Source organism: Typopeltis vanoorti, chromosome 3, assembly GCF_054136105.1.
Source record: "Typopeltis vanoorti isolate ZY-2024b chromosome 3, IOZ_Tvanoo_1.0, whole genome shotgun sequence".
Taxonomy (NCBI): Eukaryota; Metazoa; Arthropoda; class Arachnida; order Uropygi; family Thelyphonidae; genus Typopeltis; species Typopeltis vanoorti.
Genome location: NC_143551.1, coordinates 68,285,178 through 68,309,710, shown reverse-complemented (window position 1 = coordinate 68,309,710; position 24,533 = coordinate 68,285,178). Strand labels below are relative to the sequence as shown.

Below are 24,533 nucleotides of genomic sequence, written 5' to 3'. Positions count from 1 at the left end.
ATTAATGATTCTATTCATCCATTTAACTCCTACCTGATTTTTAATATAATTTAATAGTATATATTTCCAAACTCCAATTATCTTAAAATAGGGGCACCACCAAATGATCCTAATTGAGTTCTGCATTTGAGAACTCAATTAGGACTCGATAGCTTATAACGTAAAGATTTGTTATATAATTTATTATATGAGAAGAACAGAAATGTTGCATCATTGTAAATAACAACTCGATACACGCAGTACGATTACTAGCGGGAGGTAGCATTTGTAGCAGGTAATATTGCTCCGATAAATGAATTCATGATGAAATGTATTTCATCGTAATAATTTCAAAATCTTTGGAACATTTAGTTCGCAATAGTTAATAATTCAAAGAAATCTTATTAAGTAGAAAATGGTTTTATTATATTTTATCTCTAATCATTTTTATCACTTCAACCAGATATGTTGTTGCTCTCTAATATCAAAATTTACGACATGATTTTCCATTTTCAGCTTTATTTTATCCTTCTTTAGTAGTCTGAACATTTATTCTGTTCATGAACTGAATAAGCTTCTTATAACCAGATGGAACTATGTACAGTATTAGTAAAAATCTATCCGTTAATAATTATCGAAGGGCTAGATAACCTTTAGTACTATTATACCATGTGAAACTAAGTTATATATTTATTCTCTTGCTCCTCCTTCCGCCCCCCAAACAGGATAAGGTGCGTTTTTTGATAATGTGACAAACACGGAAATAGCCTAATCTGCGTTACTTTTCATTTCATAGCATTGGTATTATAACCAAATCCCACGCATTTGTTGGTTACGCAACGACGTTCCTTTGCTTGTGTTTATGGTGGTCTATAGACACAACAGATATACAGCGACTGCAAACGAACCTTGAACTGCTACGTATATTGTTTAAAGGGACATGCTGTTAAAGGGTAAAATACATCTTTCATTATCTTTGCAGAATATAAAAAGAGAACCAAAGTGTTAATAATCATTCATAATGATCTAAAAGGAAACGGGGAAATATAGTTTCAAGATTTCAAGACAAGTTTTAAAAATAGAAAAAAGCAGTCTATAGTCTTCCTGCTAATACCTTGAACTGTTTACGCTGACTGTAAATACGAACGCAAAGCTCCTATCATGTTATGTATTATGTATACGCAGTCGCACTGCAGACACTTCCAAGGTCGACTTGTCTCCGTCGCCTGGTTGCATGCTTACCGGTCTGGCAATCACGTGATCAATAAACAAGAGCTAACTAGAGACGCGTTAAGTGAACTGGTGCAATTGAGAGGACATGTTTTCGAAGGATTTCGCTTACAAATGTAGGATACATTCATCATAATAGTAAGTTCATTTTGTGTAAAACGAAGTGCCATCATTGCTGTTGTGCCGTGAAACACAGGATTTTGAAGAGACGGAAAGAGTAAGTGCTGGAATTATATACCTTTTATGCAGCGACAGTCTTTGGAATGTGGAGGGAGTGTGTACGTGTCCTTACCAGCCAGACACTCTAGACGAGGCTCAGTCTGGCAGACATAGGAGATGTTTAGGAAGATTGGCCAGTTATAAAAATGATACAGACTCATGTAAGAGACTGATTTTTCACGAGATATGAGAACGGTGGATGACCAGTATGGATCAGACGTCGACTCAAGTATATACGCCTCATTTGAAAAAGGTGTTAAAGAGCTACCAGGCAGCGGCTACCACCAGTTTGCATGGCCCTAACAGCTTTATAGGCATTTGGGAGTCAACGTCAGACAAAATGGTAACGGACGTTGCAACGAAAGAGAAAGCGAATGTAGTACCGCGAGTGCCTAGCAGTACCGAAGTAAAAAAGCTTAGTAGCAAGTATGTAGACTATGACCCCTTTCTTGCTCCTCCGCCTTTCCCTATACAGCAGCCGCCTCTTTTCACCCCTCCCGATCAAAGTCGATGTGAGAGATCAGAAACCATACTTGAAGGGGAAACAATTTCGTGCTTTGTTGTAGGTGGCGAAAAACGTTTGTGTTTACCCCAGATACTAAATACTGTACTCCGAGAATTTAGTCTTCAACAGATTAATAGTATTTGTGATGATTTACACATTTTCTGCTCACGTTGTAATTCAGAACAACTTGAAGTGTTAAAAGTGACGGGTATCTTGCCAATGAGTGCTCCTAGTTGTGGACTTATTACAAAAACAGATGCTGAAAGGCTGTGTTCAGCATTGCTTCAAAACTGTGCCCCCAAAGTATGTCCTCCCGTAACTGAGAAAAAGCAACTCTTCCAGTTCAAAGTTTACCATGAGTGCTTTGGTCGATGTACTGGTATTTATACACCTGATCTATACACGGGTGCATTTTCTCAGTGTATTGAATGTTTGGAATGCCATAGCATGCTTACACCACAGAAATTCGTCTGCCATGTTCATCGTGCAAAAGAAAATCGCACGTGTCACTGGGGATTCGATTCCTTTAATTGGCGATCTTATGTGTTATTAGATAAGTATCAAGAAAATATAGAACAGCTACGAGAACACTTGAGTGAAATGAAATGTAGACACAATTACGCACAACATTATAAAAGAAAACGGGTAAGTCCGTGTTTCTTTTGGAAATCCAGCGTAATATATGCATTTATATATGTGTAAGAGTTACCTTATCAGATAAGATTCGAATACAGTAAATCATAATACTTAAAACGTTTTCTTTTTTAATCTTATTCATCATGCTGAACTTTTTTTTTTTTTTTTTGATAAAGAGTAACATTGAGATCGTAATGATGTATAATTTTACAATGGAAATATTTTCATTCAACACCATCATCGTGAACAGAATTTACACTTTATGCTTATCATGCTTAGTTCTTAATGTGAAAATTTTTAACATAGACATCTATGTTAAAAATTTAAGGAGGAACGGAGGGGACTATCTACATTACCAACCAGCAGGCCGATCACTCAGTTTATATAACAGTATTCAACACTAGTATGAAGAGACAGTTATTAATGCATACTGATAATAATATGCATTAATATTATTTCATACCAGTGATGTGATATACATTTAGAAAGACATGAAAGACTTTTTTTGTTCCTTTTTTTCCCCCCATTTTTTTTAAAGCTTCAGCAAATCACATTTCAGAATTAGTTATTTAAAATATAATCATAATAATTCCCTTACCATTTGACGTAGTTAAGTTTTTCTATCTTGAAAATACTGTCTAAGACATTACTACTGTTTCTCTATTGAGTGGATTCTTTTGAGTAAATAGTTCCAATGTTTTTTGTGAATCAATGAAACATTTGCTACTGTGGTTAGGTCAGGTGTAAGCAAATCTGGTTCCCTGATTGTCTAACATGGTACCACTAGATACCGGGCATGGTACTTTTTTATTTCATCTCAGACTGCAGATGTGCAATATAATGGACTTGTACCAGGCATTAAAAATCATTCACCACCTCAAGACTTGCATAAATATCATGCCATGATGAGTTTTGAACTCTTAAGTGTTAAGGAGGAACGGAGGGGACTATCTACATTACCAACCAGCAGGCCGATCACTCAGTTTATATAACAGTATTCAACACTAGTATGAAGAAGTGAATGGATGGGATAGATTAAATACATAATGGCTTAAGGAAACTGAAACTAAATAAAATTAGGATTATCTAAAATATGGAAATACAAAAATATCAAACATTTTGATAGAGGAAGAACTAAAAAAAAAAAAAAAACATGGAAGAATATTAGGAAAAATTAGTAAGGGCTATAAAGTCTCAGAATGTTGAAAGTTTAACATGTTTCATGGTTGGGTTTAGTAACTTAATGCTCATTTTATTTGGTTTTGGTTCCCATATTAGCCACTTGATTTATGAATCCTCATATGATACATTTTGTAAGAACCAGAATATTGTCAGATTTTGTATTTCAGTCTTTTTAGACACTTTCTACTGCATCAGTCCACCTAGATCTCTTCTGAATTTTTCTGCCATCTTTGCATGAATCGCCTGTTTTGCTAATTCTTTTTAATCTTGAGGGACCATATCACCTGAAGTTAGCTCTGCACACACACACACACACACACACATATTCCTGATTGCTAAAAATGTCAAGTTCCTAATACCCTCATTTTTAATGATTCCACCATTGATGCTATCTGTTTCCCCCCCACCCCCACCCCCCAATTCTTATAACTATCTATGATCTCCAGTATGTTTCAGTGTTCTTCATAGTAAACTTTTTTTTTTTTAATTTCTGATTCTGCATCATAATTCTTACAATCTAATATCATGTTTGCAATATTTGCAGTGTAGCATTGGTGGCTTTATATTTACTGTTATGACAATTTCTCTCCAAGTGAGTCTGTTCTGTCTAAAATAGAATATTGTCAGATTATACTTTGGTCTTCTAATGCACTTACTGCATCAATCCACCTAGATCCTGGCCTTCTCTGAATCTTTTTTCCTGCCATCCCTGCATGAAGCAAATATTTTGCTAATCTTTCATTTCTCCATTCTGAATAAGTTGCCTAGTTAGTTACCTGAGACTAGTTCTGCACACGCGCGCGCACACACAATTTCTGAATGCTCACAAGCCATGTTCCATCCCAATTTTTTCATGTTGAATATGATTTTACCATTAACGCCATCTTTTCACTTTCCTAATTTTTTCTGTATTGTTCCATATTCCAAATTTCATTTGACTACTTGACATACCATCCCAGCTAATTATGTTCTATTTCCCATTTAATTTACCATATTCACTAAAAATTGCACCTAAATAGCTGAAATGTTTTACTTGTTCTATAGGATCTCCATTCAGGATGCAGCTTATGCTTTCAGTGTTCATGCCTACTAGTTTTATATTTTAATTTTTAATTCTGCATTACAATTATGGTGGTCCACTTATGTTTGCAATGTAGCATGGGTGGCTTTATACCCATTGTCACTGTTCGTTTTTTCTGAAAATGTAACCATTTTCATACCTATTTTGTTTGCTGTTTATACTATATATATATATATATATTAAAGATGCCAAGAAATTATATTCTTGGTTTCATCCTTTATCCAAGTGTAGTGAAGTTACTTCACATGCAAACTTTGTTTGCTTACACTTAAACCAAGAATATAATTTCTTGGCATAAGGATATATGCTTTGCACTGTGGGATACTAAGGCAGGTGATGTGAAGTTGTTAGCGTCTATATACTAGTTGCCCAGTCATGAAGTTACTTCACGTGCAAACTTTTGTTTGCTTACACTTGGTAAAGGATTAAACCAAGAATATAATTTCTTGGCATCTTTAATTTATAGTATAACCAAGTGGAAAAACTTTCAACATAATATATATATGTTTGATTTAAGCTAGGAAGAAAATTCATCTCTTTCATAAAATGACTTAGTGCATCAATGGTAGGCCATAATATAAGCATTATTTAAATCATATTTTTTCAAATTTGTCTGCTGTTATTTTTGGTGTCTGGCACTACAAAAATTTCTTCTTTGAGCTTTGTATCTGAATGACTTTTGGCCTGCTAAGAGTTATTTTTATCACTCATAGTAATGTCATATTCCAAATCAGTTGAAATAACTGCATCAAGTGATTCTGGTGTTATGGTAGATTTAGCAAATGTCTTTTTTGTTCTTAGTGTTATAGCTTTGCACGCTAAACAAAAATAGCAATCCTTGTTGGTTCATGCCACACCATCAGAATAAGAAAAGCAAAGGAAGAATCTTTGTTACCTTAGGTTAATTTTGTAAATTGTTTAACAACAAAAATATGCCATGAAAAAAATGTATAAAGTTTTTTCATGGCATTTAAAAAAAAAAACATTCACTTCACTCATCATTCAGGGCCTTAACATAAACATTAATGATGTCCATAATACCTACCATCCTACAAAGCCTGACTTGTTATTCTTCACTGAATTGAAACTTAATTACATTTTGAGCATGATTTCTTCCATGAAGAAGTGCAAATATGTGTTTTTCGGATTCGACATTCCATGCCAGAGATTACTAGACCTTGAATGCTCTATACAATATGCTTGAGATTTCCTTGTCTCATTTTGTTACCTTCACTTTCTCCTTTTACCATTCTCCAATTCCAGTCACCATGCTAACTTTTTTTGGTTATATCTCAAGGTTAGTTTTCTGCAGTCCAGTTATCCAAAACACAAAGATAATCTTACTTTGGAGAATTGGCTTTCCTTCTCTAATTTCATGTGAAGTAGATGTTAGTGTATAGAGGCTTAAGTGCTGTGAAGACATAATGTTGGAGGTTTAATGGATTTTTTACAACACTCAGAAAGGATTAAAAAGAATTTAATACTTCCTATATTTCGTCCTTACTGTGAAGACATAATGTTGGAGGTTTAAGGACGAAATATAGGAAGTATTAAATTCTTTTTAATCCTTTCTGAGTGTTGTAAAAAATCCATTAAACCTCCAACATTATGAAGTAGATGTTAGTTCTCCTCTTAGCAACTCGCCATAACCTTTATATTATACATACCAAGAAATTATATTCTTGTTTTAATTCTTTACCTAGGCATAAGCAAATATAAGCTTGCATATGATGTATCATCAAAACTACATCTACTTGTATATAGAGGCTATTGACTTCACATCACTTGTCTCAGTATCCCATAATGTAAAAACATTATGGGGAGAGTCATTACCCAGACCAGTTTTGACCATATTGAGGTCTAATCAGTAGAAGCTAAACCCAGGAAGACACTAAGATTATACCAAATCAGGAATCGTATTTTCCCATATACACGTATAAAGACAGTGTCACCATATTATTAAAATACTCTGGATCAGAGATAGTTGTAGAAAGTTTTCTGCTGGTTACAAAATATATTATGCTTGACAAGAAATTATATTTTTATTTTAATCCTTTATCCATTTATTTTTCTATCATTATAATCAGAGCTCCAGAAATACCACATAAATATACTGGTCACAAAAAAATTTTACTTGCCCATAGTATAATTTGGTGCAATATATATGTATATTGTTTTTTACAGCATGTTATATATTATTTCTCTTCCACTGCCTGCTAACCAATTACTAATCTTCCATGAAGAACTGGTTCGTTTCACTCTCTCATCTATCAAAGTGCACTGCAGCTGAGTTTTGGAGAATAATTTGTAAACAAATGCTTCTTCCAATTTTTATTTATGTATCTCATATGGAAGAGTTTTTCCTCATTTGAACTATCTGAAGAAGCATCTAGAAGACTCACTAATGGAATCTTTGATTTCCTTAACTAATTTTTGTTTGACATCAGCATTAACTGACATAAATTCTTTACATTTCATGCCATTTTGATACTGTTCTGCTACTGGATGTATATGTTTTTGAAGTTGGTAAATGGTTTATTGAATTCAGCTTTATAATAGGCTCTAATAAATTACACTTTAAGTATTCAAACATTGTAGAATTCATCTTTTTTTGGAAAGCATCTAGAGATATATTCATAGCATTTTTTTATGAAAATTGAAGTCTCATGAAATGTAAATGTCTCCATTTTAAAAAAGGCCTCGAAAATCTTGTAGTAATCTAGAGTTTTTGTTAGCAGTTCAAAGATATTTTTTATACATCACAGAATATAACTTTGTCTTCACAACACAACCACTTGAATTCCTTGAGCCATTTTGTCTTGAAAGCATGTCTTGATTGTTTTTAGTTGATGACACACAAGTTTTTAGTATATTCTGGTCCCACACCTTTTGCTTTCAAGTTTGTACTAACTTCCTATCTACAATTTTCCTCCAAATCAGTCTGTTACTTGTCAAGACTTCAACATTATCAGATCTTACATTTCAATCATCTAAGGCACTTTGTACCGTATCAATCCACCTATTTCTTGCTCTTCCTCTGGGTCGTTTTCCAGCCAACCTGGCAGAGAACACTTGTTTTGGTAATCTTTCCTCGCCCATTCTGTTTTAAGTGACTATACCACCTGAGATTAGCTCTGCTAACATTCAGCATTCCTGGATGCTGACAATATCAAGTTCTTTCCTAATATCCTCGCTTTTAATATGATATTGCCATTGATGCCATCTGTTCAAGCCCCTAATCTTTCTCAGGACTCTCATATCTGCAGTCTCTAGTCTTTGATCAAGTGTTTTACTTCTGACCCAGCTCTCAGATCCATAAGTTAAAACTGGTTTGAACACTGTCTTGTATACAGCTAATTTAGTGGTCCGACTAATTTCTCTCTTATTCCATATGAATTTATTCAATTGACTTCCTACCATACCACCTTTGTTGATTCAGTTGTCTATTTCTATATTTAATTTACCATCTTCAGTAAAAATCGTGCCTAAGTAGCTGAAATGTTTTACTTGTTCCACAGGTTCTCCATTCACAACACAGTTGACATTTTCAATGATTCTGCCTATTTTCATTGTCTTTGTCTTTTTATTGCTGACCTTCATATCATATCTATTACAACAGTTATTCAATTTAGTCAGTGAATCTTGCAGACTAGTAGTGGATTTATTTAGAAGTATAACATCATCCACATAAAGCAAAGAGCTGACATTAACATCTCCAATTTTGATATCATGTTTAATACCACTTTCCTTCATAATGTGATCCATATAGATAATGAGTAACAGAGGGGATAATATACATCCTTGTCTTACACCAGATTTAACATTAAACCATCTTCCTATACTTCCTTCAATTCTAACTGCTGACTTACAACTCAAATAAAGACTAAGTATTGCTTGATATAATGCCCCATTTACACCATATAATTGTAGTGTATTGAATAGCTTCTCTCTTGGCACCCTGTCATATGCCTTTTCCAAATCAACAAAACTTAAATACAGATCTTTGTTATATTCCGATGCTTTCTCCACTATTTGTCGTAAAGTGAAGATCTGATCCTGACAGCATCTATTTCACCTGAATCCAGCTTGTTCTTCACCAAGCTTTTCTTCCACAATTCTTCTCAACTGTTTCTGAAGTATACTTGTGTATATCTTACCAGGAACACTCAGTAGGGAAATACATCTGTAATTCTCACATTTAGTTTTAGTTCCCTTTTTATATATGGTACTATGAGATCTCTACTCCAATCATCAGGAATTTGTCCCTCTGTCCAGGCATTCTGAACTATACAGTGCAGCCACTGTAAGATTTTTATACCACCGTAAATCAGCATTTCTGGTCGAATATCATCTACTCCTGCTGCCTTTCCACATTTCAAGCCTTTGATTGCTTTTTCTACTTCAAGTATGGATATGTATTCCTGACTGTATGCCTGTTGAGTGTTTTTTACCACTGTGCTATCACTGCTTGTTTCATTTAGCAATTTTTCGAAGTACTTACTCCATACTTCAAGGATATCTTTTTCATCAGTTTTCATGTCACCTTTATCATCTCGAACTCCTTTTACAGCACTCTTTCCTCCATTCCTAGGCTTCTTCAACAACCTCCAGAATATTTTGCCGCCACCTTCATATTTATTTTCTATGCTCTTTTCAAACTCCTCCCATGACTTTCTTTAGCTAGTTTTACACAGTGTTTAGCTTTCTTACATTTGTCTCTGTATTCTCTAAGAGCACAAGCTGACTTATTTGCCAGGAACTTTTGATATGCTTTCTTCTTTTCCTTCACTGCCTCTTTCACTTCCTGTGTCCACCAGGGAGTTCTAATTTTTCTATCCTTGCAGACAACCTCACCACATGCCTCTCTAGCTGAATCAATCAGGGTTTTCTTCAAGGCTTGCCACTGAATCTCCAAGGTTTTGTTGCTGTTCTCAAACTCTTTAATTTTTTGTTCAATAATCTTTGTGTATTTTAGTGTACAGTTCACATCTGAGAGCTGCTCAACTTTTATTCGCTTTCAAAACTTTTTTACATGTTATTCTTTTCAGTATGAAATTCACTTTTTTCCTGCTCAAGACTAAATAGTGATCACTTCCAATTTCAAATCCTCTGTACACTCTGGTGTCCTGCACCAGGAGAAAACATCACTATCAACAAGAACATAGTCAATAAGACTTTTCTTATTCCTTGCCTCTTCTCTCCATGTGAATTTGTGCACATTTTTATGTTGGAACATGGTGTTAGTAATAACTAGTCCATGTCCTGAGCAGAAATTCAACAGATATTTGCCATTATTATTAGCTTTGCTGTTTTCTCCAAATTTTCTCAAAATATTTTTGTATGTCTGACAATCATTTCCTACTCTGCTATTTAGATCCCCAACAAGGAACAACTTTTCCTTTTTCATTGTGTCAGTTGCTTTTTTCTAAAGCCTCAAAAAATTCCTCCACTTCTACCTTAGTAGAACCTTCTGTAGGACCATAGGCACAAATAAGTCTCATTGTCCAGTTCCCCATTCTCATATTTGTCCACATTACTCTACTTGAGACTGCTGCCATTCAAAAATATTAGCCTCGTATTTTGTGTTGAATGCCATGGCTACCCGTTCTTTTCCTTGATTGTCATTACCTGAATATAACATTTTGTATTTATTGCTCAGAAAGATCTCACCAGTTTTTGTCTTTTTTTGTTTCAGTCACCCCTATTATGTCGATCTGGTACCTATCTAATTCCTCAGTTAGCTCAATTTCTTTGCCATTCAGGCTTTTTATGTTGATAACCCAACAAGAAACTCTGTTGATGTTGAGTTGTCGTGTGTTTTCAGATTTGTTCCGGTAGCTGACTTTTCACTGTTCGCCCTGGTTCCCTGGCAAAAACAACGGGGGCCCTTGTTTAACTGGGTGATGCCCCAGCCGGCATAAATTTTGTCATGTTGTACCATTATTCCATATTTTGTTCTGTTTTCATCATTCTGTATACTGTTCTGCTACTAGATGTATATGTTTTTGAAGTCGGTAAATGATTTATCGAAATCGGCTTTATAATAGGCTCTAATAAGAGACACTTTAAGTATTCAGTTAAATACTTAAAGGTAGATACCCAACAGGGTACACCAGGAGAAGGTGAGGATTGGACATTAGGTCCGAAGCCCTGGTCGGTTCTCTGCATTCCTTTAAAGGCTATGTGGAGGTCTCCTCTCAGTTATACAGCTTCGACCCTTAAGCACCCCCTAATTGAAACTGGCTATGGTAAAAAATTAGTGTATGGAGGAGTAAAATCAAGTAGAAGGCTTGTGACTTGAAATGTGCTACAAAACTTGAGCTGCTGTTATGGATTGACGATATTAGAAATAAATGGTAATTAATAATTAACTTATTAATAAGTTACAATTATTAGAATTGTTTTTTGAAGAATTATTTTTATTTTTTATTTTTGAAGAATTGATAGAGCAATAGTTAATGAAGATAATGTGGAGATCCTGTAAGATATACTTAAATAAATTGGTAATATGGGCAAGGCATAATATTTACCAATTTAATGTGGCAAAGTGCAAAGTTTTGTGCTCTGAGATGATGGTAGACAAGCATTTGAAGTTCAGAAGGCATAACACAATATTGGGCACAATAGCTCATAGAATCACTTATAAATGTTGAAGAATGCACTGATCTGTAGACATGAGGAGGTTATTATTCCTCTTTATAAAGCCTTTGTGATACATCTACATCCAAATTACTGTATACAGATTCAGTTTTTTTTTTTTTTTGAGGGAATGAGGAAGTGGTGTATACCAGAGGTGAGTGACCAAAGTGATGACATATCTGTGGAATGTTGCATATGAGGGTAGATGAAATATTTCTAAGTTACAAAAATTGGATGATAGAAAAGGGAAAAAAAAAAAAAAAAAGAAAGGACCGCCTGTATATACATACAGGTGGTCCTCGGGTTACGGACAAGCCGACTTACTGCATTCCGTACTTACGAATGGGCTCCCAAGGCTCCTTATAAGAATAATTAATAATTAAATTAATAATTCGGGAACTAGTTTCTTTTGCACATGTAAACAAACCGCATTATTAAAGCAACTGTTCCTGTTATTTGGAAGTCAAATTTAAAGGCCTGGGTCACACTTGCCATGTTTTAAGATTGGTTATTGAACTGTTTCATTCGTGCTGTGGAACGTTGTTGTTCGTAAAAGAAAATTCCCTTTAAAATTCTGCTTGTGAAACAGAATCAGATTCTGATTCTCCAGCACCAGGTCCATCCTCATCTTTCGATTAATGTTAGCCTACTTTCTTATCTCAGAAATGCCCCTTCCAGTTAGCAAGACATTGATGCAACCTTTAATATTCTGTTTTGAAATTTCTCCTATCTAAACTTTTTGTATGCATTTTGTTTTTATGTTCTGTTTGTTTGAATTAAAAGAAAGAGCACAACAGTTTCTGTAACTTATTATTACAGTACAAGGGTATTATTATTATTATTATTATTACAGCATTATGCTATTATTATTGCCTCATATGAGCCATTATAGTATTATTATTATTACTGCATATGCGCTGTTCATCAGGAATCTGAGTTACATACAAATCCAACTTAAAGACGTTCTCAGGAACGTATCTCGTTCATGACCTAGGGACTGACTGCCTGTATATAAGTTAAATGGATTTTCTAGCATTGCAGAAGAAATTTTTCAACACATGACAAAAAAAAGGGAGACAACACAGGGTCAACCTGGAAATTGCATTAAGAATGTGGTTAGCAAGGGAGTGAGGGCTAGATGTTTTGCTTGGTGAATGTGTGTAGAGGAAGTTATGAGTGCTTTGTCAGCAGATTGAGTTCAGTAAGAAGTATGATAAGAATTATGTGAATGATAGCTGGTGTGGGCCTCTCACTATGAGTCTCCATACTCCATGAAGATGCTGCTGTATTATTATTATCATTATTATTATTATATGGGTATCTTTATTGAGTCAGAAGGTTCATTGCAGGAGATCCATAATAACCATTATTCATATGATACTTATTATCCCTCTCCTTAAACTCATTCACTGTTGGCACTCACAGCTCACTCACCATTCCATTCATTCACCGCTCTATAAGGAAAAAATCTAGTTTACACACCCTTACTAACCACACTTACACAGCTTCTCTGTGTATGTGTGTGTGTGTGGGGGGGGTGCCCCCTTGTCTGTCATTTACTTGTCATGTACAGAAAAATTTCTTTTGTGCCAATCTTATAGAATCTCTGTAGTAACTTATAAGTTCCTATTATGTCCGCTCATCAACTAAACTCAACATCTCGCACACCTTCAATCTATTCTCATAAGGTGCATTGTATATACCTGTCACCAACTTGGTAACAGGTGTATGGAATGCACTCATCTCAGAATCTCCATCACCACCTCCTGATCCCCAAGAAATCCAGGTGACCAAATCTGCATGCCGTAATCAAGACGTGGCTGAATCATAGCCTTATAAAGAACAATAATAACTTTCTTATCTTTACTTGTCAATGTGTTCTTCAATATCCAAGTAATTCTTTGGGCTATTTTGCCAACTTTTGCAATATGCCCTCTGAAATCCAACTCTCTGTCCACCGTCACTCTTTGAGCCTCTAACCTTTTCAATTTGTTGCAATCCAGTACCATCAATATGATATAAGGTATGTGATCTTTTCATCCTAAAGTGAATAACCTTACATTTTGTAACATTAAATTGATCACCGTTATCCTTTTCCCACATTGCAATTTATTTAAATCATCCTGAAGGATATCTGCATCACCTTTATGTGCTATTGTTCCCACCATAATTTTGCATCATCTGCATACATACAACTGAATATCACCTTTAAATCATTTCTTGTATCATTAATGTACAAATCAAAGAGTAGTGGCTCTAGTATAGAGAGCCCTGAGAAACTCCACTAGTGGCCCTCGTTTGTCTCAATTCTTCTCCACTAAATATTACTCTGTGCTGTCTGTCAGCAACCCCCTCCCCCCAATCTATGCCATTAGCTTCTTATCCATTTCCATTTGTTCCAACTTATGCAAGTTTCCCATTTGTAATATTCTGTCAAATGCCTTTGCAAAGTCTAGCAGTATTATGGTGTAATCATTTTTGTTATCCAATTTTTCTGTCACTTTATTATAAAATGTGAGAATTATAAAATAATATTAATAAAATCCCAAACTGTTTTGAAATTTTATTTTCTTGAATCTTTCCAATTTTTGAGTTTTCTAAGTCTGATTGTTTTCAAATTTTTCTGCCTCCCAGTTTTTTTGTCCAGTTTTCTATTCCTCTTTTCTTCAAATCATTGATATCTTGTACATGTGTCTTTTAATCTCAATTTTAAGGAATTAATTTTCATTTTATTTAGCTCTGATTTTCTTTATGACCTTTATTGCTAAGTTGTTGAGAATAGCGAAAGCTAGAGATAAGGCCTCGAAAGACATAACATCAGTTTAGCAGATAAAGGAAGCCACAGGAGTAGTACTACAAGAGGAGGACGCAATCATAGGAAGATGGGAAGAATATTTTCGTAATCTACTAAATGAGGAGAATCCAAGAGAGAGGTGTGAGGATAGAGAGGCAAACAAAGAATCGGTGCAGGACATAAGCACAGAGGAAGTGTATTGGGCACTGAGATAAATGAAGAATGGAAAGACTGTGGGGGAGGACCAGATACCTGGAGAAGCTTGAGCAGCGAGGGCATAGGCATGTTATGGGATCTGATGAGGAAAATAGCCCAACAGGAAAAGATACCAGAGGAATGGAGGAAAAGCATTCTCGTCCCAATCTACAATGGAAAAGGAGATGTTCAAGATTGTGGCAACTATAGAGGGATCAAGCTGATGTCACACATGTTGAAGATATGGGAAAGAGTAATTGAAGGAAGGATACGGCAGGAAACAAAAATTGGTGAGGAGTAGTTTGGATTTATGCTAGGAAGAGGGACAACGGATGCAATATTTGCACTAAGGCAATTGATTGAGAAATATAGGGAGATGCAAGTGGAACTACATATGGTGTTTATAGACCTGGAAAAGGCATACGACAGAGTGGCCAGACAGGAGGTATGGAGGTGTATGAGGAAGAAGGGAGTGTCGGAAAAGTACGTGAGGTTGGTGAAGGAGATTATGAGAGAGCGAAAACTCAGGTCAGGTCTAGTGGCAGCATGACAGAGGGGTTCCCCATTGTCATAGGGCTCCATCAGGGATCAACTCAGAGCCCCTACCTCTTTGATCTGGTCATGGATGTACTAGTGGAGGACGTCAAGAAGGAGGCACCAGGGAGCATGATGTTTGCCGATGATATTGTTCTCTGCAAATCATCCCGAGAGAAGCTTGAAAAGACCCTGGAAGAGTGGAGAAAGGTATTGGAGGAGAGAGAGGCATGGAAATTAACCGGGTAAAGACCAAATATATGTCAATGGGTAGTAACGAGGATATGATCATACGACTCCAGGGTGAAAGGATAACCTCAGGGAAGAAATTCAAGTACCTTGGGTCGGTCGTCGAGAGGAACGGTGACCTGGATGAGGAAATACAGCACCGAATAACATGCGGCTGGATGAACTGGAGGAAGATGAGCGGGGTCCTGTGTGACAAGAGAGTGAGTTGTAAGATGAAAAGAAAGCTGTATAAGATGGTGGTGAGGCCAGCGATGCTTCATGGCACGGAGATGTAGCCTATAACAAAGGCACAGGAGAGGAAGATGGAGATGGATGAGTGGTGTGACAAAGGACAGGATAAGGAATGACTACATCAGAGGGATGATCAAGGTGGGACCGATCGGTAAGAAGGTACAACAAAGCAGGCTGAGGTGGTTCGGTCATGTAGAGAGAAGGAGTGAGGAGTATGTTGGTAAACAAGTGGAGCGTGTGGAGGGAAGGAGGAAAAGAGGCAGGCCCAAACTCAGATTGAGGGATAAGGTGGCAGAGGATCTTAGGGAGAAAGGATGGAGTCGGGAAGATGCTCTGGACAGGAGAATCTGGAAGAAGATTAAAGATGGGAATGCCCACCACGTTTAACACGGGATAAGGCACAGCGAAAGAAGAAGATTGCTTTGTCCTCAAAGAGATAGTCAAAAGTTTTGAAGATTGTTACATTTATGTAATAGATTTCATTGTGTACTTTGCATGCATGCAGTGAACAATTCTCAACATCACTAATTTTAACAGTTGAATAGTTTCCCTCAAAATAATCAGTTTGATGCTGAAATAGGGACAATTTTTTTCACACAGCAAAAGAAAGCTGTACTATAAAAGTTTAATAGGGAAATCAAAAGGTCAATTTTTTGAATGTAACTATATTTTGAATAATTTCGTTTTGAATCTGATCATCTTTGGGAGCTTTTGTAATGGGAGAGGCATGGATTCAGTATATAAATCTGAATAACATGAATTTGAGACATATTTGAGCAATGTGTACTGTTGTTAGAGGATTAAGATTAATAGATTTCTAATTAAAAAAAAAAGCTAACAAATGAGAAAAATCATACAAAGAAACATTTCCATATCATCTGCACCAACATTTGTGGTCCTTAATGTAAACAATGTGCACCACATCTAAACTTGACCTATTTTCAACAGACCCTCAGCTGATGATTGCACTAACAACTGTCCACCTATATTCAAACCAGCATACTGCACGAGTCCTTTTATCACAAGAGTGGTGTATTTGTCATATTTGCTTTCCTGTGCCAGAGAATATCAAAGCAGGAAATTCTCTTTTCTTTTTTTTTAATCTTAGGCAGAGAAGATACAAATTGTCCACCTACCTATATAGATGATCATCTTCCCAAACAGTTTCCTTTTTTCAAATATACTGTGGATGTTCAGCTATCCTAGTAAACCAGACCATTACTTTGTCCAAGCATTCCTGTTACACAGAATGCTCTTCACCCAGCCACTCTGTCTCATGTCCTTTAGCATTACTGTAGTCTCAAATTTCAGTGCTCTTCATGATTCCTACTTATTGTTTTCATAGTCTGATCTTTTCCTGATCCAAACTTGTTCTTACTAAAATAATTCTGATGGAATGGAAACTATCATCTCTCATTCCATTCAAAAGCACTGCCCACTGTCTAAGTTTTGGTTCTTATCATGCAAGCAAATATTAAGCATACCACAAGTGTCATAACAGAAACTCCAGATTCACATCCATCCTACACTATAACTGGCAACAGCTGCAAAAATAATATCCCAAATCCATTTCTGGCTTTGAAAGCACCAAGTGTAGAAGCTTGTCTGCTGCTTACATGACAGTCATGCCTTTTTTGGTCTCTTGCCAGTCATGAACATTTCTTCTTTTCTGTGCATCACTTTTCTCTCATATCCATCTGTTACCATTGTAATATCAAGATAAAGCCAAACTCTTACCATCATTCTTTTCCTCCAACTTTTACATAATGATCAAAGCAAATTACTTCTCTCCTTAACAAGATCAGCTTAATAATGCACATTTGGTCTGGTCTCTTACCAGAAAGATTATTATTATTAGACTGCCAGGAAGACGAGGACTAATTGAGTGAGGCTATATGTCACCCGTGCCAGCCGTTATACTTTATCTTAAACTCATTCATATTAGATGCACTCACTACTTCAGGCAAACTGTTCCACTTATTTGCTAACTGCTTTGTGAGAGAAAAATATAGCTCTTAACCCTTTCATAATTTTATGCAAACTTAACTTCCTTGGATGACCCCTTGTTCTCTTCCCACCTTCCAAATAATAAAAATTTTTATCAACTGATATCCTATAGTGTCCTCTCAGAAGTTTATAGACCTCTATCATATCACTCCTCTGTCTTCTCTCAACTAGTGTCAGCAGTCCACATACTCATAATCTACATTCGATAATCCCGGTATCAGCCTTTCCACAGCTTTTTTATTCCTTTGGAACCCAGGAGACCAAATTTGTGCACAGTACTGCAGGTGTGATCATATCAAGGCCTTGAAAAGAGACAAAATGACTTCCATATCCTTACATGCAGTCAGTGTGTTTCAATATTGCAATTATCCTCTGAGTTGTATTTGCAATTATTGGTATATGACCTTTTGAACTTCAATTTCCTATCCACTGTAAATCCAAGATCTCTAGCCTCGTCAGTTACTTCAAGCATAATTCCACCAATATAATATGCCTTTGGATATCTCATCACACCATAGTGCATAACTTAATAGCCATTATAATTATCAAATCACCATATAAATGCCGTATATCAGTAGCATCTGTGATTGCTGTGCTGTTTTTGAATCATCAGCAAACAGAAGATCTCCTGTCAGGCTCTTTCCAATATCATTGATATATAGATTAAATAACAATGGTCCAAGGACTGAAATCAGTGGTGTCTCTGGCACTGTGGGACACACTACTGGTCAACTTAAATCCTACAAATTCACCCTCTCCCCATTTATCACATTCTGATACCTGCTCATCAGCCACCCACTTATCCGAGCCAAGAGTTTACATTCCAATTCCATATTCTCCAGTTTATGCAACAGCCTTTCATCATCATCAAATTCCTGCCATGTACCCTCAAGGGGTATACAGGATATGATAGTACTACATTAAAAAAATTACATCATTACTAACTTCCTATCTACAATTTTCCTCCAAATTAGTCTGTTACTTGTCAAGACTCCAACATTATCAGATCTTATATTTCTATCGTCTAAGGCACTTTGTACTGTATCAATCCACCTATATCTTGATCTTCCTCTGGGTCGTTTTGCTCCCAACCTGGCAGAGAACACTTGTTTTGCTAATCTTTCCTCGCCCATTCTGTTTAAGTGACCATACCACTTGAGATTAGCTCTGCTAACGCATTCCTGGATGTTGACAATGTCAAGTTCTTTCCTAATATCCTCGTTTTTAATATGATATTGCCATTGATGCAATCTGTTCACGCCTATAATCTTTCTCAGGACTCTCATATCTGCGGTCTCAAGTGTTTTACTTCTGACCCAGCTCTCAGATCCATAAGTTAAAACTGGTTTGAACACTGTCTTGTATACAGCTAATTTAGTGTTCCGACTAATTTCTCTCTTATTCCATTTGAATTTATTCAATTGACTTCCTACCATACCAGCTTTGCTGATTCTGTTGTCTATTTCTATATTTAATTTACCATCTTCAGTAAAAATCATGCCTAAGTAGCTGAAATGTTTCACTTGTTCCACAGGTTCTCCATTCACATCACAGTTGACATTTTCAGCAATTCTACCTATTTTCATTGTCTTTTTATTGCTGACCTTCATCCATATCTATTACAACAGCTATTGAATTTAGTCAGAGAATCTTGCAGACTTGTAGCGGATTTATTTAGAAGTATAACATCATCACCATAAAGCAAAGAGCTGACATTAACATCTCCAATTTTGATATCATGTTTAATACCACTTTCCTTCATAATGTGATCCATATAGATAATGAATAACAGAAGGGATAATGTACATCCTTGTCTCACACCAGATTTAACATTAAACCATCTTCCTGTGCTTCTTTCAATTCTAACTGCTGACTTACAACTCAAATAAAGACTAAGTATTGCTTGATATAATTCCCCTCTGACACCATATAACTGTAGTGTTTTGAATAGCTTCTCTCTTGGCATCTCGTCATATGCATTTTCCAGATCTATAAAACTCAAATACAGATCTTTGTTATATTCCCATGCTTTCTCAACTATTTGTCATAAAGTGATAATCCTGACAGCCTCTATTTGGCCTGAATCCAGTTTGTTCCTGGATTCAGGCCATTTTTAACCCCTATCTAACTTTTGGAGATTGAGTGGACAGCTCAATCTCCACTGGTAGCCAATCAGAGATAGCTTGCCCAAGGCTATCACTAATTAATCGACACGCAGTGAAGAAGACGGTACTAAGTGCTGCCATCTAGTGGTCCCTAACACAATATATTTAATGTCTGAAAATAGTGTGGGTTCGACGGCCGATTTTCTTGAGTTTACGGGAGGAAAAACCCGCTATCCCGTGCCAGAGATCGACTAACTCTGGAGCCGGTCGAGAAAAGGCTTAGAAAAAATTCCTCTAGTTGGCGACTAGATTTGAATGCCTTTCGTCGTGCGGTCAAGCACTGTAGAGTGCAAATGCCACTTCTATTGAGCTACACAGGCTCCTTTGTGCAGTGGGATTATCATACATTTTCTATCCATTCCTGTGGGAACTTTCCTAAGATTCAAATTATACAAACATGTCAAGGACCTAGCTAGTTCACCTGAACATTCCTTTAGCATACTTGTTAATATCCCATCTGTGATATTAACCCTATTAATATCCCTATTACCCAGTTCTTATCCAGGTTTTGCAGAATCTGTAAAATCTCCTCCTCATGTACTTCTATCCAATGTAATGGTAACAATGTGAACTGTTACATACACTAGGATGATAGATCTTGAAGTGAGCACTCAGTATTTTTGAGCTGTTGCATCCGCTTCCATTTCAATATGGTATCACTGATTGTTGACCTGGGATGGTTCGAATTTGTCAAGAACTTGCCGAACAGATAGGCCTGCAACATGGCTTCCTATCACAAACTCTTTCAAACTCTGTCAGTTACCTTCTAGCAACCATTTCACCCGGACAGAGTTGCACTGACTATCTACATTGAGTAAAATTAATTCTTCTGCATTCATTCTTTCTTTTACGTGTTGCATAATGATAATATTCTTTTGGATTGCCTTTAACCTGTGCAGCTAATTTCTTTTCTTCATCCAACTTAGCATTTTGTACAATACTCGCAACTTTTCTAGACTGCAATTTATGTATATCATAATCTCTCTCTCTCTCTCTCTCTCTCACTCACATACATACACACAATATTCCTTCCACATCATCTTCTTATGGATCTCATGCTTAATGAGATTGCACTCCCATTCTGTTTGTTCTTTGAACTCCAGGGACACATTTAGATAACATATCATTTATGTATCTTTTCAAAGCTTCCCATACACTTCTGATATCTTTCCCTTCAGTAAATGATACTGTGGAACCAAAGATGGTATTCTCCTGAGTTTGTCATAATTTTCAGATTTGTAGTTCAGTATGTAACCTGCCCTGATTGGAATCCGTATAGGCTACTTCCCAGGTCAGTATGGCACAATCACAGTCGCCAACTGATGACAAAACAGTTGCATTTTTAACTTAAAACTTGATGCTATGATCAAATCTAACACTCTTTGTCCTCGAGTTGTTTCTTTCACATGCTGCTTAAGAAAAGTTGTCTCAAAACAACTCAATAAATTCTTACTTTCTTATGAATTTTCTCTGCTACCTAATCAATATTTAAATCATCCATAATAATTACTTTTAGTACTGATGGGGATAATTTGGTGATGCATTTCTTCTTCCCCAGTGACTGTAGCAACACTCCACCATATTGTTAGCCACCACTTCACACTGATAATCTCAAACTCCAAAAGGCTGCAGGTTGAATTCCTGCCATGGGCATGGATGTTTGTGATAGTCTGTGGAAATACTGGTGGTGGACAGTAGATGGCATTGGTGTAGATGATGCAGTTTGCTGCAGTTGGTCGATTGAGTGGTGGAGACAGAGAGTTGTAGAGTAGGTGCCCTCCCTTGATGACTCTTTGGACTTCTTGGAGGTGTCATATGATAATAATAACTCATTGCTGCATTGAACATTATTATCATTATTGCTTTCACGAGTTTCTATCCTAACTGGACTCAAGTCATCTGATATCATGTAATATTCCCATCCTCTTCTATCTCTTCTGTCATTCCTAAAAATACTATACCCTTTACACCCAATTTCAGTTACTACAGGGTGTCCCAAAATTCACGCAAGAAGTAATTTTGATAGAAAACACAGGTTTTTAATTAAAAATTGTAATTTCTTATTGATTCATAAAGTATACAGTATAGGGTTATGCATGGAATAGCATATCGGGTAAATGGCCTCCACGGCTTTGCTGGCACATACACACTCTTTTGTCGAAATTTTCCATGACCGTTTTGCATAAATGTGGTTGAATTTCGTTGATACAGCGCTCAATTTCCTCCTTCAAGGCGTGGGTGGTCGTGGGCTTGTTGGCATAAACCTTAGACTTCAAAAAACCCCAAAGAAAAAAGTCCAACAGCATTAAGTCACATGATCTGGGCGGCCAATTCTGATCACCAAAACGGGAAATGACACGACTAGGAAATGACTAGTGCAGTAATTGAATTGTTTCTCTGGCTGTATGGCATGTGGCACCGTCTTGTTGAAACCACATGTCGTCCACATCCATATCTTGCAATTTAGGCACAAAAAACTGGATTATCATGTCACGATAGCGAGCACCATTAACCGTTATTGCCTTACCAGCCGCATTTTCGAAGAAGAATGGACCGATGATGCCTCCAGCCCAAAATCCGCACCAAACAGTGACACGTTGTGGATGCATTTGTTTCTCAACAATCACTTGTGGATTTTCTGAACTCCAAATGCAATAATTTTGTCGATTAACGAAGCCATCAAGATGAAAATGAGCCTCATCGCTAAAGATGATTTTGTTCGAAAAATAAGCATCCCCTTGTTGTTGCATAATCCATTCAACGAACTCTCTTCGCTGTGTGTGTGTGTGTGGTCATTTTTAATAACCCTGAACTGTCAGCTGTCACGCTGTCTTTTTTTTTTCTCGTTGGCAACACTTTACTGCACAAATGGCGCTAAATTTAAATCTTGCATGAATTTTGGGACACCCTGTACATCTGACTGTGAGAGCTAAGTTTTGCTAATGCCATCAATTTTAGGCCACAGCATGTTTGCTGAAGCAACAAACTCAACCACTCTGTTTCTAATGCTACTTTCTCTTGTGTATAGACCAGGGGTCGGCAACCTGCGGCTCGCGAGCCACATGCGGCTCTTTGGATGTGAAGCTGCGGCTCTTTAGTTCCATACGCAAATATTATTTATTTTATCAAAAAAAAAAAAATTTAAAAATCGTTCTGAATCGATTAACGAGGATTAGGCACCGATTCTATCTCTCAGCCACTTGTACTCGCTTTTCACCGCACCCCTCCCCCGTGACACGCATCGTCACTGTCGTCAGTCCGTCGGAAGCTCTCGGAAGTTTATATGTTTGGCAATTTTCATTGATTTCGGCATAGCTGGGCATAACACCTTTACTCGTAAACTAAGTATCTAATATTTGCCAAAATTAAAAAAAAAAACTAAAATGTGCAGACTGCGCCGTGATGAACACGTTCTGACAAGTCCGTTTGTGCCAGTCGGCGATCACCGCACACGGGAGGCGACCACAGATGCGACGAAACTATGTACTTATAGTCAATCAGTACGTGAGAGAGTGAGACAAACAGTGTTTCGTGTCTAAATTATTTATTTTAATAATTAAATTATTAGAGAATTATTTATTTTATTTAGGTAGGTATTTTTAATTGGGAAATATCGTTGTAAAATGTTTTTTGATAAATTATATTTCATTATGCCCAGCTTCTCGTATCTGCTAAAACAGTACAAGATAGAATAGCTAAAATGTCTTCAAATGTAACATATTTGCAGGTGGAAGATATTCAACCTTCTTCTGCCTTATCACTTGCTATAGATGAGTCTTGCGACATAAAAGACACGGCACAAGTTGCCCTTTTTGTCAGGTATATGTCTTCCCAAGGTCCAAAAGAAGAACTTCTAGGATTGCTACCGCTCTCGGGACAAACTAGAGGGGAAGATATAGCGAATGCCGTGCAAAAATGCCTTGAAGACAATAAGATCTTGTGGCTCTTTAAAAACTTTGAAATTTTGTAAATTGTAATTTTTGACTCTTCCGACTCAAAAGGTTGCCGACCCCGGGTATAGACATAGCAAGTTATGTCCTCATTTTTTCATATAATGACGTCTGCTTGACTTGGTTAATCAATTCTTTTCCATTCCCAGACACATCCAAAATGCCTGAACTAAAGCATAGTCTATTCCTTCAACACATTCATAACTGTGCTCACTGATATTCATATCACTATTGTGTATGCACACTTGATGAACTCTCTCTCACACACCCTCAGTGCTCCTCCCAAGATAATCTAGTTTACTTGAGTCTGCATTAGGTCTCATTCCAATAAATAATATCTCTAGGCACTTGATACCAAATTCATTAAAATGCAGGCCATTCCCTCTTATACGAGTCTTTTCTACCATCAGACTCGCTCCACAAATCCAAAAATTCACTCTTTGTATGTAGCTTGCATCGTAGTCCTCTTTCTTAATTCATTACTTAACTTCTTAACTTATATCTCAATAATAAACTGACCATTGTTACTTTCTCTCTCTCTCTCTCTTTTTTTTTTTTTTTTTTTTTTTTTTTTTTTTTTTTTTTTTTTATCTTGCTGCTTTCATATCCTCTCTCATATTATATTTATGACTACTTATCATTACTTCTGACAAGCACTACCATATCTTTTACTTTTCTTTTCAGTTTCTGTATTGTTATTGGCACATCCTTTATTGTACCTTCTAGAAGATATTGGATTAACAGTCTTGCTCAAATCACCAGTCATATATCATGTTTACAATTTTTCATACTCATCTGAAGCATGGATTCAAGTCTGTATTCAATTTATTCCAGAAAAAGGAGATAAAAGTCAACCATCAGACTGTAAACTTCAAAGTAAACTGTTATTTTTTTTTTTTGGAGGGGGGGGGGAAGAATGATTGCGTGTCCTTGTTAT

The 24,533-nt window shown here is 36.4% G+C and overlaps 1 protein-coding gene across 1 annotated transcript in view; it reads left to right on the top strand.

The window, feature by feature from the left end:
* Positions 1 to 1,295: 1,295 nt before the first annotated feature.
* LOC150108236 (ski oncogene-like) overlaps positions 1,296 to 24,533 on the top strand; it is a 124,085-nt gene continuing 100,847 nt past the window's right edge. The window contains exon 1 of the mRNA XM_090415689.1: positions 1,296 to 2,578. Coding sequence (XP_090271815.1) covers positions 1,628 to 2,578 — 951 coding nt within the window. The 5' untranslated portion in view covers positions 1,296 to 1,627. The remainder of the gene's footprint in view (positions 2,579 to 24,533) is intronic.